The sequence below is a fragment of the Scyliorhinus canicula genome, chromosome 4, assembly GCF_902713615.1.
Source record: "Scyliorhinus canicula chromosome 4, sScyCan1.1, whole genome shotgun sequence".
In the NCBI taxonomy this organism is placed as follows: Eukaryota; Metazoa; Chordata; class Chondrichthyes; order Carcharhiniformes; family Scyliorhinidae; genus Scyliorhinus; species Scyliorhinus canicula.
This window is the reverse complement of record NC_052149.1, coordinates 232,123,839-232,140,322: the sequence shown is the minus strand read 5'-3', so window position 1 is coordinate 232,140,322 and position 16,484 is coordinate 232,123,839. Positions and strand designations below refer to the sequence as shown.

At 51.8% G+C, this 16,484-nt stretch overlaps 1 protein-coding gene across 1 annotated transcript in view; it reads left to right on the top strand.

Moving 5' to 3' along the window:
- Nucleotides 1-1,286: 1,286 nt before the first annotated feature.
- Nucleotides 1,287-16,484, top strand: part of rbm22 (RNA binding motif protein 22) — a 33,216-nt gene continuing 18,018 nt past the window's right edge. The window contains exons 1-3 of the mRNA XM_038796242.1: nucleotides 1,287-1,385; nucleotides 7,496-7,549; nucleotides 11,346-11,375. Coding sequence (XP_038652170.1) covers nucleotides 1,332-1,385; nucleotides 7,496-7,549; nucleotides 11,346-11,375 — 138 coding nt within the window. The 5' untranslated portion in view covers nucleotides 1,287-1,331. The remainder of the gene's footprint in view (nucleotides 1,386-7,495; nucleotides 7,550-11,345; nucleotides 11,376-16,484) is intronic.

Here is a 16,484-nt window from a genome sequence, read left to right as displayed (position 1 = left end):
TCCACCCAACCTGCACAGCTTTGGACTGTGGGAGGAAACTGGAGCACCCGGAAGAAACCCACGCAGAGACAGGGAGAACATGCACACTCCACATAATCACCCGAGGCCAGAATTGAGCCCGGGTCCCTGGTGCTGTGAGGCAGCAGTGCTAACCACTGTGCCACCTTGCCGCCCCGCACATGTATGGCAGTATATTGAGCAGAAATGGTCAGGCGTGCTGCTAGTTCATACAACAACATAGCTCCATCCAGAATAATAATAATGCTTATTATTGTCACAAGTAGGCTTACATTAACACTGCAATGAAGTTACTGTGAAAATCCCCTAGTCGCCACATTCCGGCACCTGTTTGGAGATACTGAGGGAGAATTCAGAATGTTCAATTCACCAAACAAGCACGTCTTTGGATTGTGGGAGGAAACCGGAGCACCCGGAGGAAACCCACGCAGACCTGGGGAGATAGTGCAGACTCCACTAAGTGCTAACCACTGTGCTGTCCTTGGCAGGAATGGATACTGGTGTGTGGTCAAGGATGTAGGTTTTATGTTAACCAGGCTTGTTTTCTCTGGAACATAAGAACATTGAGGGGGTGATGTGTTTTTTTTTGGATTCTGAAAAGAAATGAAAGAGTCGGTGGAAGAGAAACGTTCCTCGCTGCTTCGAAAGGGGGGGGGGTTCGATCCCCATCTCAAGCCCAATTATCAGCAACCTGGTGATTTGTGAAATTACAGAAAGGTTTTTAAAATAGACGCAATGCGGAGTAATTGTGATCTGGATGCTCGACCTGGGAGGGCGGTGACTCGGAAAGTTTTAAAAGGGAATTGGTGAAATGTTGGTAAATGGGAAGTCTGCAGGATCGAGACTGGAAACTAATTCTGGCAGAGCTAGAACAGGCAGGAGGGGCCGAATGGCCTTTGAATTGTCAATTCATCAGAGATAAGAGGCTATCTCCCAGCACCGAACCTATGAGGTTCGACATTGGGTGAGAAATTCATCTGAACTTTTTTTTAACAAGTTGTAAACCCCCCCCCCCCCCTCCTCAATGAAGAGAGTGGAGATGAACCCGAACTTTGGCTTCCAGCCGCGGAACAAGAAACCCAGCCTGCAGTTTCCCTCCGGAATCTGCCGTGCGGTTGTTCCCAGAGTCCACATCCGCCCCGCAAAACCGGCTTCCGGTGAGGGTGCGTACTGGGATCGCATTGGCGCGGGGCAGGGCGGGATTGTGGAGGAGCGCCGGCGCGGAGCAGGGCGGGATAGTGGAGGAGCGCCGGCGCGGGGCAGGGCGGGATTGCGGAGGAGCGCCGGCGCGGGGCAGGGCGGGATAGCGGAAGATGGCGACCTCGCTGGGAGCGAACACGTACAACCGGCAGAACTGGGAGGACGCGGTGAGGATCCGGGAGCTGGAGGAGGGTCCGGCCCCGGGAGGAGAGGAGTCCCCGGGAACGGGAGGAGAGGAGTGCTCGGCCGCGGGCTGAATCGGAGAGCGGACAGAGACCGTTCGGCCCATCCTCCCTGAACTGGCTCACACTAGCTGCCAGCCCAGCTGGCTGGAACATTCAGACAGTCCTCCCATTCCCGCCGCGCCTCCCGGCGAACATCCCAGACTCCCACCAGCCCCGTGTCCGTGACCCCTTCACCGGCGTGAACAGTTTCCCCCTGTCCGGCCCCCTCCTGATTTTGAATATCTGTCAAATCTTCTCTCCGTCTTCTCCCCAAGGAGAACTGTCCCAAACTCTCCGATCTACCCTCATAACTGAAGTTTCTCATCCATGGAACCATTCTCATAAACCTCTTCTGTGCTTGCTCCAGGGTGTTCACATCCTTCCTATAGTGTGGTACCCAGGACTGTACACAATATTCCAGCTGAGGTCCAACTGGTGTCTTGTATAAGTTCAGTTTAACCTCCTTGCACTTGTACTCTATTCCCCTGTTAATAAAGCCCATAATACAATCTGCTTTATTAACTGCTCTCCACACCTGTCCTGCCACCTTCAATGATCCCTGTACACACACATCCAGGTCCCTCTGCTCTTCCACCCTCGATGTTCCTCCTACTGGAAGGAATCACTACTGCATTAAATTTAATCTGCCACTTGCCCACTCCCTCCACCAACTTGTCCCTCTCTGCTTGAAATTCTACACTGTCCTCTTTACTGTTCATAACAGTCTCATAATTTTGTATCATTAGTGAATTTTGACTCCTGGGTCTGATCCTGTGCTTCCTGATTCATTGCTCATCGTCAATGACATTGATTAACCTCCCCCCCCCCCCCCCCCCCCCCCCGTGTAATATTATAGCCTTCAGGGTCTTCTTCTCTCTGGAACCCACGCACTGAACCCCGCTACCTTCAGAGCAAGTCCTCAAACAGTTTGCTGTCCTGTCCATGTTTTGATTGATGTTTTGCTCTCCATTAATACCAGCTTGCGGGTGTGAGACCTTTAACAGAAGGTTAGGTTTATTTTCTGGCCTAAGACTCATTGAAACATAGAAAATAGGAGCAGGATGTGCGAGTGAGGAGGATTGGCCATCCTAAATTGCCCCTTGATGTCCAACGGTTCAGTGGGATAATGGGGATAGGGTGCTCTTTCAGAGGATTGGTGCAGACCCGATGGGCCGAATGGCCTCCTTCTGCACTGTAAGGATTCCAGGGAAGGCCATATGGCCCTTCGAGTCTGGTCCGCCATTCAGTATGGTCATGGATGATCAGTCTAGGAACACCACTGACTGCAACTTAGGGAGTTGGCTGAAGCCTGGGTTAGGGGAGGTGGGGACTGGCACAGGGAAGGCCCGCCTGACTATTCTCGTTGCCTCTGAATCAACTTTAAAGGACCAAAAATGACCCCAAACCCTTTCAATGATACAGTCAGAATGGATCAATACAAGGGTCACACCGTGTTGAATTTCAACTGTCAATGAGACCTCATGGCCCAAGCGGACATTTGGCTCATCAAATCCATGCTGCCTCTTTAGTTGAGCTATCAGATTAGTCACACAGCAACTCCCCCTCCCTGCCCACCCCCACTCTGATCTTGTATCCTTGCAAATTTTCACAATGCCTACTACCATTCCAAAGAACATACATTAAAATTGGACGGACGCCAAACTGTCTTTGAAAAGCTCTTAGAGGCACTGATGGAAAGTTAGAGGGGTTGAAGTCAGGGAATTCCAGAGAATGGAAGGCCTGTGTTAACTGCACCGTGCACAAGTATCTTTATTGACAGAGTTGGCCCTTATTATAAGTGGGATGACTCCATAAGTCTCAGCTGCTGTTTTGGGCACAGCATTTGGATGACAGAACACTACAATGTACAGTGTGGGTGGGGGGGGGGGTGGGGTGGGGGGGGGGGGGGGGAGGCAGGCATGATGGACCAAATGGCCTCGTTTGGCACCATAACAATTCTGAACTGAGGTTCAATCGCCCAAAGTTTAATAACCTTTGACAAATGGCTCTTTAAATTTCAGTATTGGATCAGGACTGATGATAGGGCTATGTAGGAATGCAGGAGCAGCAATAGCCCATTTGGCCCATTGACCCTGCCCCATCATTCGGCTAGAGCGTGGCTGATTATATACCTCAACATCATTTTCCCCCACTATCCCCTGTATCCCTGGTGTTGTTAGTATCCTCATTTTGGTCTTGAACATATTCAATGTCTGAACTTCCACGGACCCTCGAATTCCAGAGATTGGCCACCTTCTTGAGTGAAGAAATTCCTCCTCCTCTCGGTTCTAAATGGCCTGCACACCTCTCCCTGGACAGTTTCCCCGTTTCTAACACTTTTCTAACAATTTGAAAAAGGTAATTAACACAAGCTCTTTATTACCCTGGTGATTCTTCTGCTGAATCATGGCAGCAGTGCCTCGGGCAATCCTAACTTGTGGATGTAAAATACAGCTGCAAAGTCAGAAAGCATCTTCAGTGGAACGATCCCTGTCTACCTCAGCCTTTGGTTACAGCCCTCCCCTAATTTACTCAAACACCGTCGGCAGATTTTGGTGCGAAAGCTTTGGAGAAAGGAATAGAAATAACTCGCAGCAAATTAGCCCAACAAGTCCAGTTCCATCCACTGTGATGAGGGAAATCGCCTGGGAGAGTGTGGTGGCGGCACGCTTTCGAATGACGTTGTCAACCTTTCCCCTTCCATTGCTCTGAATTTCAATTAACCAACATCACGATACAGCCCAATTTGCCTATGCTGAAAGAGCTATCCAACTGATCCCGTTCTCCCTTCCTCTTTCCCAGAGCTCTTCAAATTCCTCTCGACCTTTTACCCAATTCCCTTTCCTAACCAGAAAATGACCCATTTAGGCCGAGTCTCTGTTTCCAGTTTGCTAGCCATTGTCGAAGGCAATACTCCATGGACCTTCATTTTCCGCAGTGATGCACCTTATCAAGTTCCCTTTGTCAATCGAAGTGCAGTACATCCACCGAGTCCCCTTTATCCATAGCATCTGTTACTTCAAAGGACTCCAATAAATTGGGCAGCACGGTAGCATTGTGGATAGCACAATCGCTTCACAGCTCCAGGGTCCCTGGTTCGATTCCGGCTTGGGTCACTGTCTGTGCGGAGTCTGTACATCCTCCCCGTGTGTGCGTGGGTTTCCTCCGGGTGCTCCGGTTTCCTCCCACAGTCCAAAGATGTGCAGGTTAGGTGGATTGGCCATGATAAATTGCCCTTAGTGTCCAAAATTGCCCTTCGTGTTGGGTGGGGTTACTGGGTTATGGGGATAGAGTGGAGGTGTTGACCTTGGGTAGGGTGCTCTTTCCAAGAGCCGGTGCAGACTCGATGGGCTGAATGGCCTCCTTCTGCACTGTAAATTCTATGTAAAATTGATCTCCCTTTCAAAAAACGATGTTGCTATTTAATCAGCTTCTCTCGCATTCCAGATCTCACTGACCCTTTCCCCCTCCTGTCACCTCTGCTTTTCTATGTTCTCTGAAGGAGTCACATGTGCTGTGGATAAAGGGGAACTGGTGGATATACTATACTTAGATTTCCAGAGGGCATTTGATAAGGTGCCACAGCAAAGGTCATTGTGTAAAATGAAATCTCATTGTGTAGGGGGTAATTTATTGATATGGATAGACGATTGGCTAGTTAACCGGAAACCTAATTGGCATCAATGTATCTTTTTTTGGCTGGTAGGGTGTAACGAATGGAGTGCCACAGGGCCTTCCTCCCCTCCATAAGCTCCGGCTTCTCCGATATCCCAAATGTCGCCACCATAGGTTTCGTCCCAACCTCCTCCCTCACTATCCTTTCTTGCGCTGCAAACACTCACGCCCAAAATCTCTCCAACTTCTTGCAACCCCAGCACATATGTGTGTGATTCTCTGCTCCCGCCCACACTTCTCACACTTGTCACCACTCCCTGGAACAAAGAAATAATAAAGGAAAGTACCGCACAGGACCAGGCCCTTCGGCCCTCCAAGCCCGTGCCGATCGTGCTGGCCGTCTAAACTAAAATCTTCCACACTTCCGGGGTCCGTATCCCTCTATTCCCATCCTATTCATGTATTGTCAAGATGCCCCTTAAACGTCACTCTTGTCCCTGCTTCCAACACCCACTACCCTCTGTGTAAAAAAACTTACCTCATACATCTCCTCTAAACCTTGCCCCTCGCACCTTAAACCTAGGCCCCCTAGTAATTGACCCCTCTACCCTGGGAAAAAGTCTCTGACTACCCACTCTGTCTATTCCCCTCAGAATTCTGTAGACCTCTATCAGGTCGCCCCTCAACCTCCGTCATTCCAGTGAGAACAAACCAAGTTTATTCAACCTCTCCTCATAGCTAATGCCCTCCAGACCAGGCAACATCCTGGTAAATCTCTTCTGCACCCTCTCTAAAGCCTCCACATCCTTCTGATAGTGTGGCGACCAGAATGATATTGTATATATTACCAGGCTCATCCTTGCGCACAAGAAAGTTGCGTTGACCCTTTGTAGCGCCACCCCCTGGTCCACCCTCTACAGCTCCTTATAACATTCCCTAACCCCCCCCCCAGTCCGCCCTGTACAGCTCCTTATAATATTCCCTAAACATCTCATTTATCTTTCCCAGCTCCGTCATCACCTCCCCAGTCTCTGTCTATATCCTCAATATTTCCCTGGATGCGGCCTGCCTCTGTAGCTGATATGCTAACATTCAACACACTTTCTCCCCGTAATCGTACTGCACCCCCCTTGCCCTACACAGCTGTCCTACTGCCCTTCCCGTCGTCAACCTATCAGATTATCCCTGCAGCCTTTTCCTTCGCGCCAATCCCTCCGTGGTGGACGCCCTCGAATACTCCCCACCTACTTAGACTATCTCATTTATCAAGCGTTCATATTCCCTCCCCTTATCTTCTGCTTATGCGCCTTGAATGAGATAATCTACTGCGTTCAGTGTCTCCCAAAATGTGCCGCCAACACTTTCCCGTCCTGGTTCAATTCTGCATAATCTTCAATCACCGACCGCACCCTATCACGGAATCCCCCACCTGCCAACAACCCCGAACCGAGCCTCCACCCTGGCCTCTGCTTCCATCCCGATCTGAGCCAAATCTCCAGCCAGTGGGGCGCATGGTCTGAAATTACTGTCCCCGCGTCCCCCCTCCATCCCTACCAACACCTCCCGGCTCAGCACAAAAAAGTTGATTCTTGAATACACCCTGTAAACATGCGTTCTCCCCCCCCCCCCCCCCCCTAAAGCGTCAGAGGTCCACCATACCCATCTTTCGCTCTCACCTCTCTGACACACGCTCTCGCTCTCTGGCGAGTGTTTTTGTTCTCCGGCATGCGCTCTCTGACACACGTTCTCAGGTGTGCGTTCTCACTCGGGCGTGCACCCTCGCTCTCTCCTGCACTGGTGTCACCGTATAGCACTGGGGTTCAGCCTGGGGCTGAAGCAGCTTTCAGCCCACTTGTTCTCTTCAGATGCCTGTTGTGTGTTTGCAGCGTATTCGGTTTTAAATCCTTTCTGCTGTTTGTGGTTTGATTTTGGTGTCACAATCTGTTCTGTTTTGTGAGTTACTGGAAATACTGGATACTGGAGTTTAATACTGGATAAAGGGGCAGCACGGTAGCATGGTGGTTAGCATAAATGCTTCACAGCTCCAGGGTCCCAGGTTCGATTCCCGGCTGGGTCACTGTCTGTGCGGAGTCTGCACATCCTCCCCGTGTGTGCGTGGGTTTCCTCCGGGTGCTCCGGTTTCCTCCCACAGTCCAAAGATGTGCGGGTTAGGTGGATTGGCCAGGCTAAATTGCACTTAGTGTCCTAAAAAAAAAGATAAGGTTAATGGGGGTTGTTGGGTTACTGGGATAGGGTGGATACATGGGCTTGAGTAGGGTGATCATTGCTCGGCACAACATTGAGGGCCGAAGGGCCTGTTCTGTGCTGTACTGTTCTAATTCTAAAAAAATGTATAATAATATAATCTTCAATAATGTCATTAACACTGCAATGACATTACTGTGAAAATCATTAATACTTCTCTCTTGTGGAATTAGGATTTTCCGATTCTGTGCCAAACATGCCTGGGAGAAAACCCTTATATCAGAATGGTGAGTTTCCATTTCTCTGTGTCCTTCCTTGTGGAGTTTTAGAAAGAGTTGTCTTGTCGGAGGATCTATCAGAGCAAAGGGAGATATATGGAAATGAGTGAGAATGTGGAGAGGTGTTCCAAGCTTCCCTCAGTGCACCTGAGATCTATAATGGACGCGAAAGAAAGGGTTGTCCTTTTGTAGCGCCTTTCGCAGCCTCGGAGCCATCCCAGAGCACTTCCCAAACCTGTGGAATACTGCTCCCGGAGCAACAGACAATATTCGCACAGCAAGCTCCCACCCAAATCAGTCTATTAAAGAAACGGATCAGGTCATTTATTTTTCTGTAATGTTGGCTGAGGGATGTGCAGCACCTCGGGTAGTGCAGCACCCCCTCAGCACCTCGGGCAGTGCAGCACCCCCTCAGTGCAGCACCCCCTCAGCACCTCAGGCAGTGCAGCACCCCCTCAGCACCTCAGGCAGTGCAGCACCTCGGGTAGTGCAGCATCCCCTCAGCACCTCGGGCAGTGCAGCATCCCCTCAGTGCAGCATCCCCTCAGCACCTCGGGCAGTGCAGCATCCCCTCAGTGCAGCATCCCCTCAGCACCTCGGGCAGTGCAGCACCCCCTCAGTGCAGCATCCCCTCAGTGCAGCATCCCCTCAGCACCTCGGGTAGTGCAGCACCCCCTCAGCACCTCGGGCAGTGCAGCACCTCCTCAGCACCTCGGGCAGTGCAGCACCCCCTCAGTGCAGCATCCCCTCAGTGCAGCATCCCCTCAGCACCTCGGGTAGTGCAGCACCCCCTCAGCACCTCGGGCAGTGCAGCACCTCCTCAGCACCTCGGGTAGTGCAGCATCCCCTCTGTGCAGCATCCCCTCTGTGCAGCATCCCCTCAGCACCTCGGGCAGTGCAGCACCCCCTCAGTACCTCAGGCAGTGCAGCATCCCCTCAGTGCAGCACCCCCTCAGTACCTCAGGCAGTGCAGCATCCCCTCTGTGCAGCATCCCCTCAGCACCTCGGGCAGTGCAGCACCCCCTCAGTACCTCAGGCAGTGCAGCATCCCCTCAGTGCAGCACCCCCTCAGTACCTCAGGCAGTGCAGCATCCCCTCAGTGCAGCACCCCCTCAGTACCTCAGGCAGTGCAGCATCCCCTCAGTGCAGCATCCCCTCTGTGCAGCATCCCCTCTGTGCAGCATCCCCTCTGTGCAGCATCCCCTCCGTGCAGCACCCCCTCAGTGCAGCATCCCCTCAGTGCAGCATCCCCTCAGTGCAGCATCCCCTCAGTGCAGCATCCCCTCAGTGCAGCATCCCCTCAGTGCAGCACCCCCTCAGTTCAGCACCCCCTCAGTGCAGCATCCCCTCAGTTCAGCATCCCCTCAGTGCAGCATCCCCTCAGTTCAGCACCCCCTCAGTGCAGCATCCCCTCAGTGCAGCATCCCCTCAGTTCAGCATCCCCTCAGTGCAGCATCCCCTCAGTGCAGCATCCCCTCAGTGCAGCCCCCCCCTCAGTGCAGCATCCCCTCAGTGCAGCATCCCCTCAGTGCAGCATCCCCTCAGTGCAGCATCCCCTCAGTGCAGCATCCCCTCAGTGCAGCATCCCCTCAGTGCAGCATCCCCTCAGTTCAGCATCCCCTCAGTGCAGCATCCCCTCAGCACCTCAGGCAGTGCAGCCCCCCCCCTCAGTGCAGCGTCCCCTCAGTGCAGCACCCCCTCAGCACCTCAGGCAGTGCAGCCCCCCAGCAGCGGCGTGAACGTTCTGCTCGGTCCAACCCGCAACCTACCTGCTCACCCATTGAGTCACTGCTGATATTTGGAAGCTGAGGCAATCCTTATTTCATGGGTGCTGTTGAACTAGGCTTAGTTAAGTGTAAGTGTGAATATTCTAACTTTAATGTAATTTATTGTGTACAATGGAAAGATGGTGGCGGAGTGGTAATATCGATGGGCCAGTAATCCGGAGGCCCAGGCTATTGCTCTGGCGACACGGGTTCAAATCCTGCAGCTGGTGGTTGATTCTGGCTCACCTCCAACCCTCCCCGGTTCATCTTCTGAGCAGATATCAATCCAGCCCCCTGTTTCAAGCTGTCCTGATTTGGTTCGGGAGTCCTTGAGGGAGTAAGGTGGATGGTACAAATCTGAAATACAGTCAGACAGCATCTGTAAAAACAAATTAACATTGAGCTGTCTCTCCCCTTTGTACAAGTGGAGTGGTGGTTTGCATGCCCAGCAATTCCTTCTCTTTATTTGAGAATGCATCCTTCCCCCACCCTCTCCGCCGACATCTCTACGTTCCTGCAGCATCTGAATCCCCCCCCCCGTGTTGTGAATTTGCTGTGCTGTAGTTCTCAGAGTTAAACTTTAGAAAGTCGGCAAGATATTCCCACGTATACGATGGCCATTAATCTGTGTTTATTTATGGTGAGCCCCCTGACAAGGGATATTTGTTGTTACTTCCCACCCCAGGGCTTTGAGCTCATAATTCAGGCTGACGGCCAGTACTGATGGAGCGCTGCGTTGTTAGAGATAAGATGTTAAACCGTTTGACTTCGCGGGTGAAGATAGCAGCTCCCACATTCACTGTTTTGAATATCAGTGGCGGTCTCCCCGGTGCCCTGGTCAACATTGATCAGGACTCAGCCGGCATCGCTAAAACATTAGATTACCTAAAAAGGTTGCAAAGGAGATTTACCAGGATGCGGCCTGGATTGGAGGGATAGGTCTTATGAAGAAAGGTTGAGGGAGCTAGGGCTTTTCTCGTTGGAGTAAAGGAGGATGAGAGGTGACTCAATTGAGGTGCATAAGATGATGAGAGGGATAGATAGGGTGACGTTCAGCGGCTTTTTCCTTGGGTGGATGTAGCTGTTACAAGGGGGCATAACTATAAGGTTCAGGGTGGGAGATATAGGAGGGATGTCAGAGGTAGGTTCTTTACTCAGAGAGTGGTTGGGGTGTGGAATGGACTGCCTGCTGTGATAGTGGAGTCGGACACTTTCGGAACTTTTAAGCGGTTATTGGATAGGCATATGGAGTGCACTAGAATGATTGGGAGCAGGTTGATTTGATCTTAGTTTCAGACTAGTTCGGCACAACATCGTGAGCCGAAGGGGCTGTACTGTGCTGTACAGTTCTATGTTCTATTACCTGGCTGTTGTCACATTGCTGTTGGTGGGAGCTTGCTCTGCACAAATTGGCTGCCGTGGTTCCTTTATTACAACCGTGACCGTCCTTCAAAAGTACTTCATTAACTGAACCACATTGGGCCATCTTAATAATAATAATCGCTTATTGTCACAAGTAGGTTTCAATGAAGTTGCTGTGAAAAGCCCCAATGGTGGTTGTGAAAGGTGCTATACAAATGCAGGTTTGTTCTTTACGAAATTGTTTCACGTCCCCCCTCTTCCTGAAGGTACTCATTCCCCATGCGCTACAGCTGCATAAAAATCCCAATCTTGTCTTGATTTGTGAGCCCAGAATGTAACAGCTGTTTGAACTTGGTGGGCATCACAGTTTACCCAAGTAGCATCCTCACCTTCAGCGCAGTCCAGCGAGCAGCAGCGGATTGATTGTGTAAAACGGGCTGTTAGCTCCCCCTTGCCACTCCCCCCTCCCTAGTTGGTTTGGTTGTAATGCACCGCCCTCTCCAAAAATGACCCCGGCAGAAGGTAACTCTCGGTGGAAACCTGGGGCTTATTTCTTTCTCCCTTGATGCAAATTGAAACGGTACTGACGCCAATCTTTTAGTGTTTTATAGGCTAATCCTGCAAATCCAGAGATAGCCGTTAATAGAGTCTTTGTGTCTTTTTCTTTATAATTTCAGACAAAAGAAAAATATGGAAAAGAGTGCAAGGTATGTATGTGTCTGAGGTTTCTGGGTAACAGTCTCGTGGGCTCCCAATCAACCTGTGATTCTCGCGATGCGTCTGATGTCACAGTACACAAACCTGGGAGCTTCTTTTCACTGGGGAAGGGGCAGGGATCCTGGGGCTAATTGGGGAGCACCTACAAGGAGCCAGCACAAGCAATGTAGGGCCGAATAGCCTCCTCTTGTGCTGTATCATTGTCGAGTGAATGGTTAATGATAAGCTGTCATCCTAAAGCATTAAAGTATGTTGATGTCCCTAATTCAGTATAGACTTGGAAGACGCAAACACTTAAATCTCTCAGAATCCTAGAGTTTTACAGCACTGAAACAGGCCCTTCAGCCCATCATGTCTGTGCTGGCCATCACCACCTATCAATTCAAATCCCATTTTCCAGCACTTGATCTATAGCCTTGTGTGCTGTGGCATTTCAAGTGCTGATCTAAATGCTTCGTATTATGTTGTGAGGGTTCCCGCCTCTCCCACCCTTTCAGGCAGCGAGTTCCAGACTCCCACCACCCTCTGGGTGAAAAGGTTTTTTCTCAAATCCCGTCTGAATCTCCTGCCCCTGACCGTAAATCTCTGCCCCCTGGTTATTGACCCCTCTACTAAGGGGAAAGGTTTCTCCGCATGTATCCTTTCATAATTCTGTACACCCTGATCACGTCCCAACTCAATCTTCCCTGCTCCAGGGAAAACAACCCCATCCTATCCAGTCTCTCTTCATCGCTCCAACCCAGGCAACGTCCTGGTGAACGTCCTCTGTACCCACTCCAGTGCGATCACTTCCTTCTCTAATTCCCTTGATTGTTTATCTGGAACAGGGTTGCTTGCCTCAATTCAGAGGCACCATCTGCATCAGGCACGGCTGAGGAATCTCTCCCAATTCTGCATGCCTACCGTAGGGGGTGCTGCAAGGATTTGCCGGTTGATACTCTGCCTGTTGGGCCGCGTTATGATGCCGCCATCCTTGGCCATCAGATCCTGGGGTGAGATTCTGGCTCAGAGACGCTACCCACTGTGCCTCAAGACCTCCATTAATACAACATCACAACGGTTTTCCTGTGGGATAATTGCACCAAAGGTCAGGGATTTCTGGGGTTTAAACTCGCAGTATAATCCAGCAAAGGTAGAGGCCATAAAAAACACGTTGGCATTTGGCGCCTGGCCACTCCCACTCTCCTCCTCCCTCCCTGTTACCTGTGACATCCCACCCATTCTCCTCACTCTCATTGTCATTCAATGTTCCTGTTTCTCAATCAACTACTTCATTCTAATCTGAAACGGTTTATTGCCTCTGCTTTCTTGTTGGCAGTTTGTGTGAACAATCTTTTCCGACTTCTCTTTAATTCCGAGGAAGCAACCCTGTGGCTGCATCCGGCACCATTCGAACGTGACCTCTGCTCCCTCAGCATTGTGGGGCACCTGCCCCAATTCAATGCCCAGTTATTTTGCGTCGAAACATTTTCATTAGGTTATTAAAATAGCTGCCTGTGTACGGCGAGATTAACAAACCTCTGTGCCGGTGCGTTATGTGTACCTCCTGCCACTAACAGGAGCTGTTCAGGGATGTAATTGCTGGGGCTGGAATTGGATAATATAAAGTTGAATGCAGCCAGTAGCAACGGTGGCGCTGCTCAAAGTATCAGGGCTGTGTTTGAAGCGGAGTCCCTCAATTCCTAATCGAGGTGGATTGGCTGGAGCGCCTGTCACTCACGGAGAGAGAGAGTTGGAGCGGGGTCCCTCAATTCCTAATCGAGGTGGATTGGCTGGAGCGCCTGTCACTCACGGAGAGAGAGAGTTGGAGCGGGGTCCCTCAATTCCTAATCGAGGTGGATTGGCTGGAGTGCCTGTCACTCACGGAGAGAGAGAGTTGGAGCGGGGTCCCTCAATTCCTAATCGAGGTGGATTGGCTGGAGTGCCTGTCACTCACGGAGAGAGAGAGTTGGAGCGGGGTCCCTCAATTCCTAATCGAGGTGGATTGGCTGGAGTGCCTGTCACTCACGGAGAGAGAGAGTTGGAGTGGGGTCCCTCAATTCCTAATCGAGGTGGATTGGCTGGAGTGCCTGTCACTCACGGAGAGAGAGAGTTGGAGCGGGGTCCCTCAATTCCTAATTGAGGTGGATTGGCTGGAGTGCCTGTCACTCACGGAGAGAGAGAGTTGGTTTTCTGGTTCATGGCCCCAGTCGGACTCCGGCTTGGACACTGCGCACGTTCCGGGAGAGAGACATTTGATTTCCAGAAATGGGATTTTGTGGATGTGAGAGATCTTTATGTAATGTTGATGTATAAATGTTCTCAGAGTCGGTTGTCCAGTTAGACTACACAAATTTAGCGGTGATGTACTGATCTAGATATTAAAATGTCCCGTTATAAAATATAAAACATAGCACAGTGCAGAAGGAGGCCATTGGGCCCATCGAGTCTGCACCGACCCACCTTAAGCCCTCACCTCCCTCCTATCCCCGTAACCCAATAACCCCACCTAACCTTTTTGGACACTAAGGGCAATTTATCATGGCCAATCCACCTATACTGCACGTCTTTGGACTGTGGGAGGAAACCGGAGCACCCGGAGGAAACCCACGCAGACACGGGGAGGATGTGCAGACTCCGCGCAGACAGTGACCCAGCCGGGAATCGAACCTGGAACCCTGGAGCTGTGAAGCCACAGTGCTAACCACTGCGCTACCGTGCTGCCCTTATAAAAGCTATGTGCAATGGTGTTGATATTCTTCGGGCCAGGTGATTCAGCAATTATTATAGAATCCCGACAGTGCAGAAGGAGGCCATTCAGCCCATTGAGTCTGCACTAACCCTCTGAAAGAGCAGCCTACCTAACCCACCCCCCACCCTATCCAGTAACCCCACATAACCTTTTGGACACTAAGGGGCAATTTAGCATGGCCAATCCACCTAGCCTGCACATCTTTGGACTGTGGGAGGAAACCGGAGCACCCGGAGGAAACCCACGCACACACGGGGAGAACGTGCAGACTCCACACAGACAGTTGCCCAGAATCGAACCCGGGTCCCTGGTGCTGTGAAGCAGCAGTGCTAACCACTGTGCCGCCGTGCTGCCCCATTACACCTTAGCCTTCCTAAATTGAAACATTAGTCAGTGGGTTTGCAGTGCAGGAATGAAGCGATGGAAATAGATCATTCAGTATCTGGGCACTCTTCATCACACCAAAGGGTGAGATGTGACCCAGGTTAATGCTTTAATTGAGCTTGTTACTGATAGACTGCACAGAAGCAGGCAGATGGTGTATGCGTGTGGACATCATTAACATGTGGGTAGTGGGTGCTGGCAGGCTGGCACAGTGGAGTGACCTCATTGGATTTCTGAATGCCAGTGGAGAAGCACAGACAGGTATGGGCTGGCGAGGGAGCCGGTGTTTGAGTAAATACTGTACATTGGTATTGAAGTAGACTGAAAATCCACTAGGTGGCAGCAATGAGCCAGGTGGCGGGAGAGTTTTACGAGAATCGATTTGGATTCCCTCTCCTCTACAGGTGATGCTGCTCCGACTGAACTTAGAACCTCGGGCGTAGCATCGCCCAACCCCACCCCTGGCTCAACTCATTTGCTGAAACCCTCTGTTACCCTCGAGACCTGGGCCGTCCCAATCCTCCCCCCACCGACCTCTGCTCTTCCATCGTAAAGAAACAGGAGCTCATCCTAAAGCTCAGCTGCCTGTATCCAAGCCCGTACCATTCCCGCTCTGAGCCCGTACCATTCCCGCTCTGAGCCCGTACCATTCCCGCTCTGAGCCCGTACCATTCCTGCTCACTGAGCCCGTACCATTCCCACTCACTGAGCCCGTACCATTCCCGCTCACTGAGCCCGTACCATTCCCGCTCACTGAGCCCGTACCATTCCCGCTCTGAGCCCGTACCATTCCCGCTCACTGAGCCCGTACCATTCCCGCTCACTGAGCCCATACCATTCCCGCTCACTGAGCCCGTACCATTCCCGCTCACTGAGCCCGTACCATTCCCACTCACTGAACCCGTACCATTCCCACTCACTGAGCCCGTACCATTCCCACTCACTGAACCCGTACCATTCCCACTCACTGAACCCGTACCATTCCCACTCACTGAACCCGTACCATTCCCGCTCACTGAGCCCGTACCATTCCCACTCACTGAGCCCGTACCATTCCTGCTCACTGAGCCCGTACCATTCCCACTCACTGAGCCCGTACCATTCCCGCTCACTGAGCCCGTACCATTCCCGCTCACTGAGCCCGTACCATTCCCGCTCTGAGCCCGTACCATTCCCGCTCACTGAGCCCGTACCATTCCCCCTCACTGAGCCCGTACCATTCCTGCTCACTGAGCCCGTACCATTCCCGCTCACTGAGCCCGTACCATTCCTGCTCACTGAGCCCGTACCATTCCCACTCACTGAGCCCGTACCATTCCCACTCACTGAGCCCGTACCATTCCCGTTCACTGAACCCGTACCATTCCCGCTCACCGAGCCCGTACCATTCCCACTCACTGAGCCCGTACCATTCCCGCTCACTGAGCCCGTACCATTCCCGCTCACTGAGCCTGTACCATTCCCGCTCACTGAGTCCGTACCATTCCTGCTCGCTAAACACGCACCATTCCCGCTCGCTAAACACGCACCATTCCCGCTCGCTAAACACGCACCATTCCCGCTCGCTAAACACGCACCATTCCCGCTCACTGAATACGTGCCATTCCCACTCGCCCCTGTGCTCACTGAACACGCAGCATTCCCGCTCACTGAATACGTGCCATTCCCGCTCACTGAACACGCACCATTCCCACACGCCCCTGTGCCCGCTGAACACGCACCATTCCCGCTCACTGAACACACACCGTTCCCACATGCCCCTGTGCCCACTGAACACGCATCATTCCCGCTCACTGAACATGCACCATTCCCACTCGCCCCTGTACTCACTGAACATGCACCATTCCCACTCGCCCCTGTACTCACTGAACATGCACCATTCCCATTCGTCCCTGTGCTCGCTGAACACGCACCATTCCCACTCACTGAACACGCACCATTCCCGCTCGCCCCTGTGCTCGCTGACCAGCGTTCACTCCCGTTC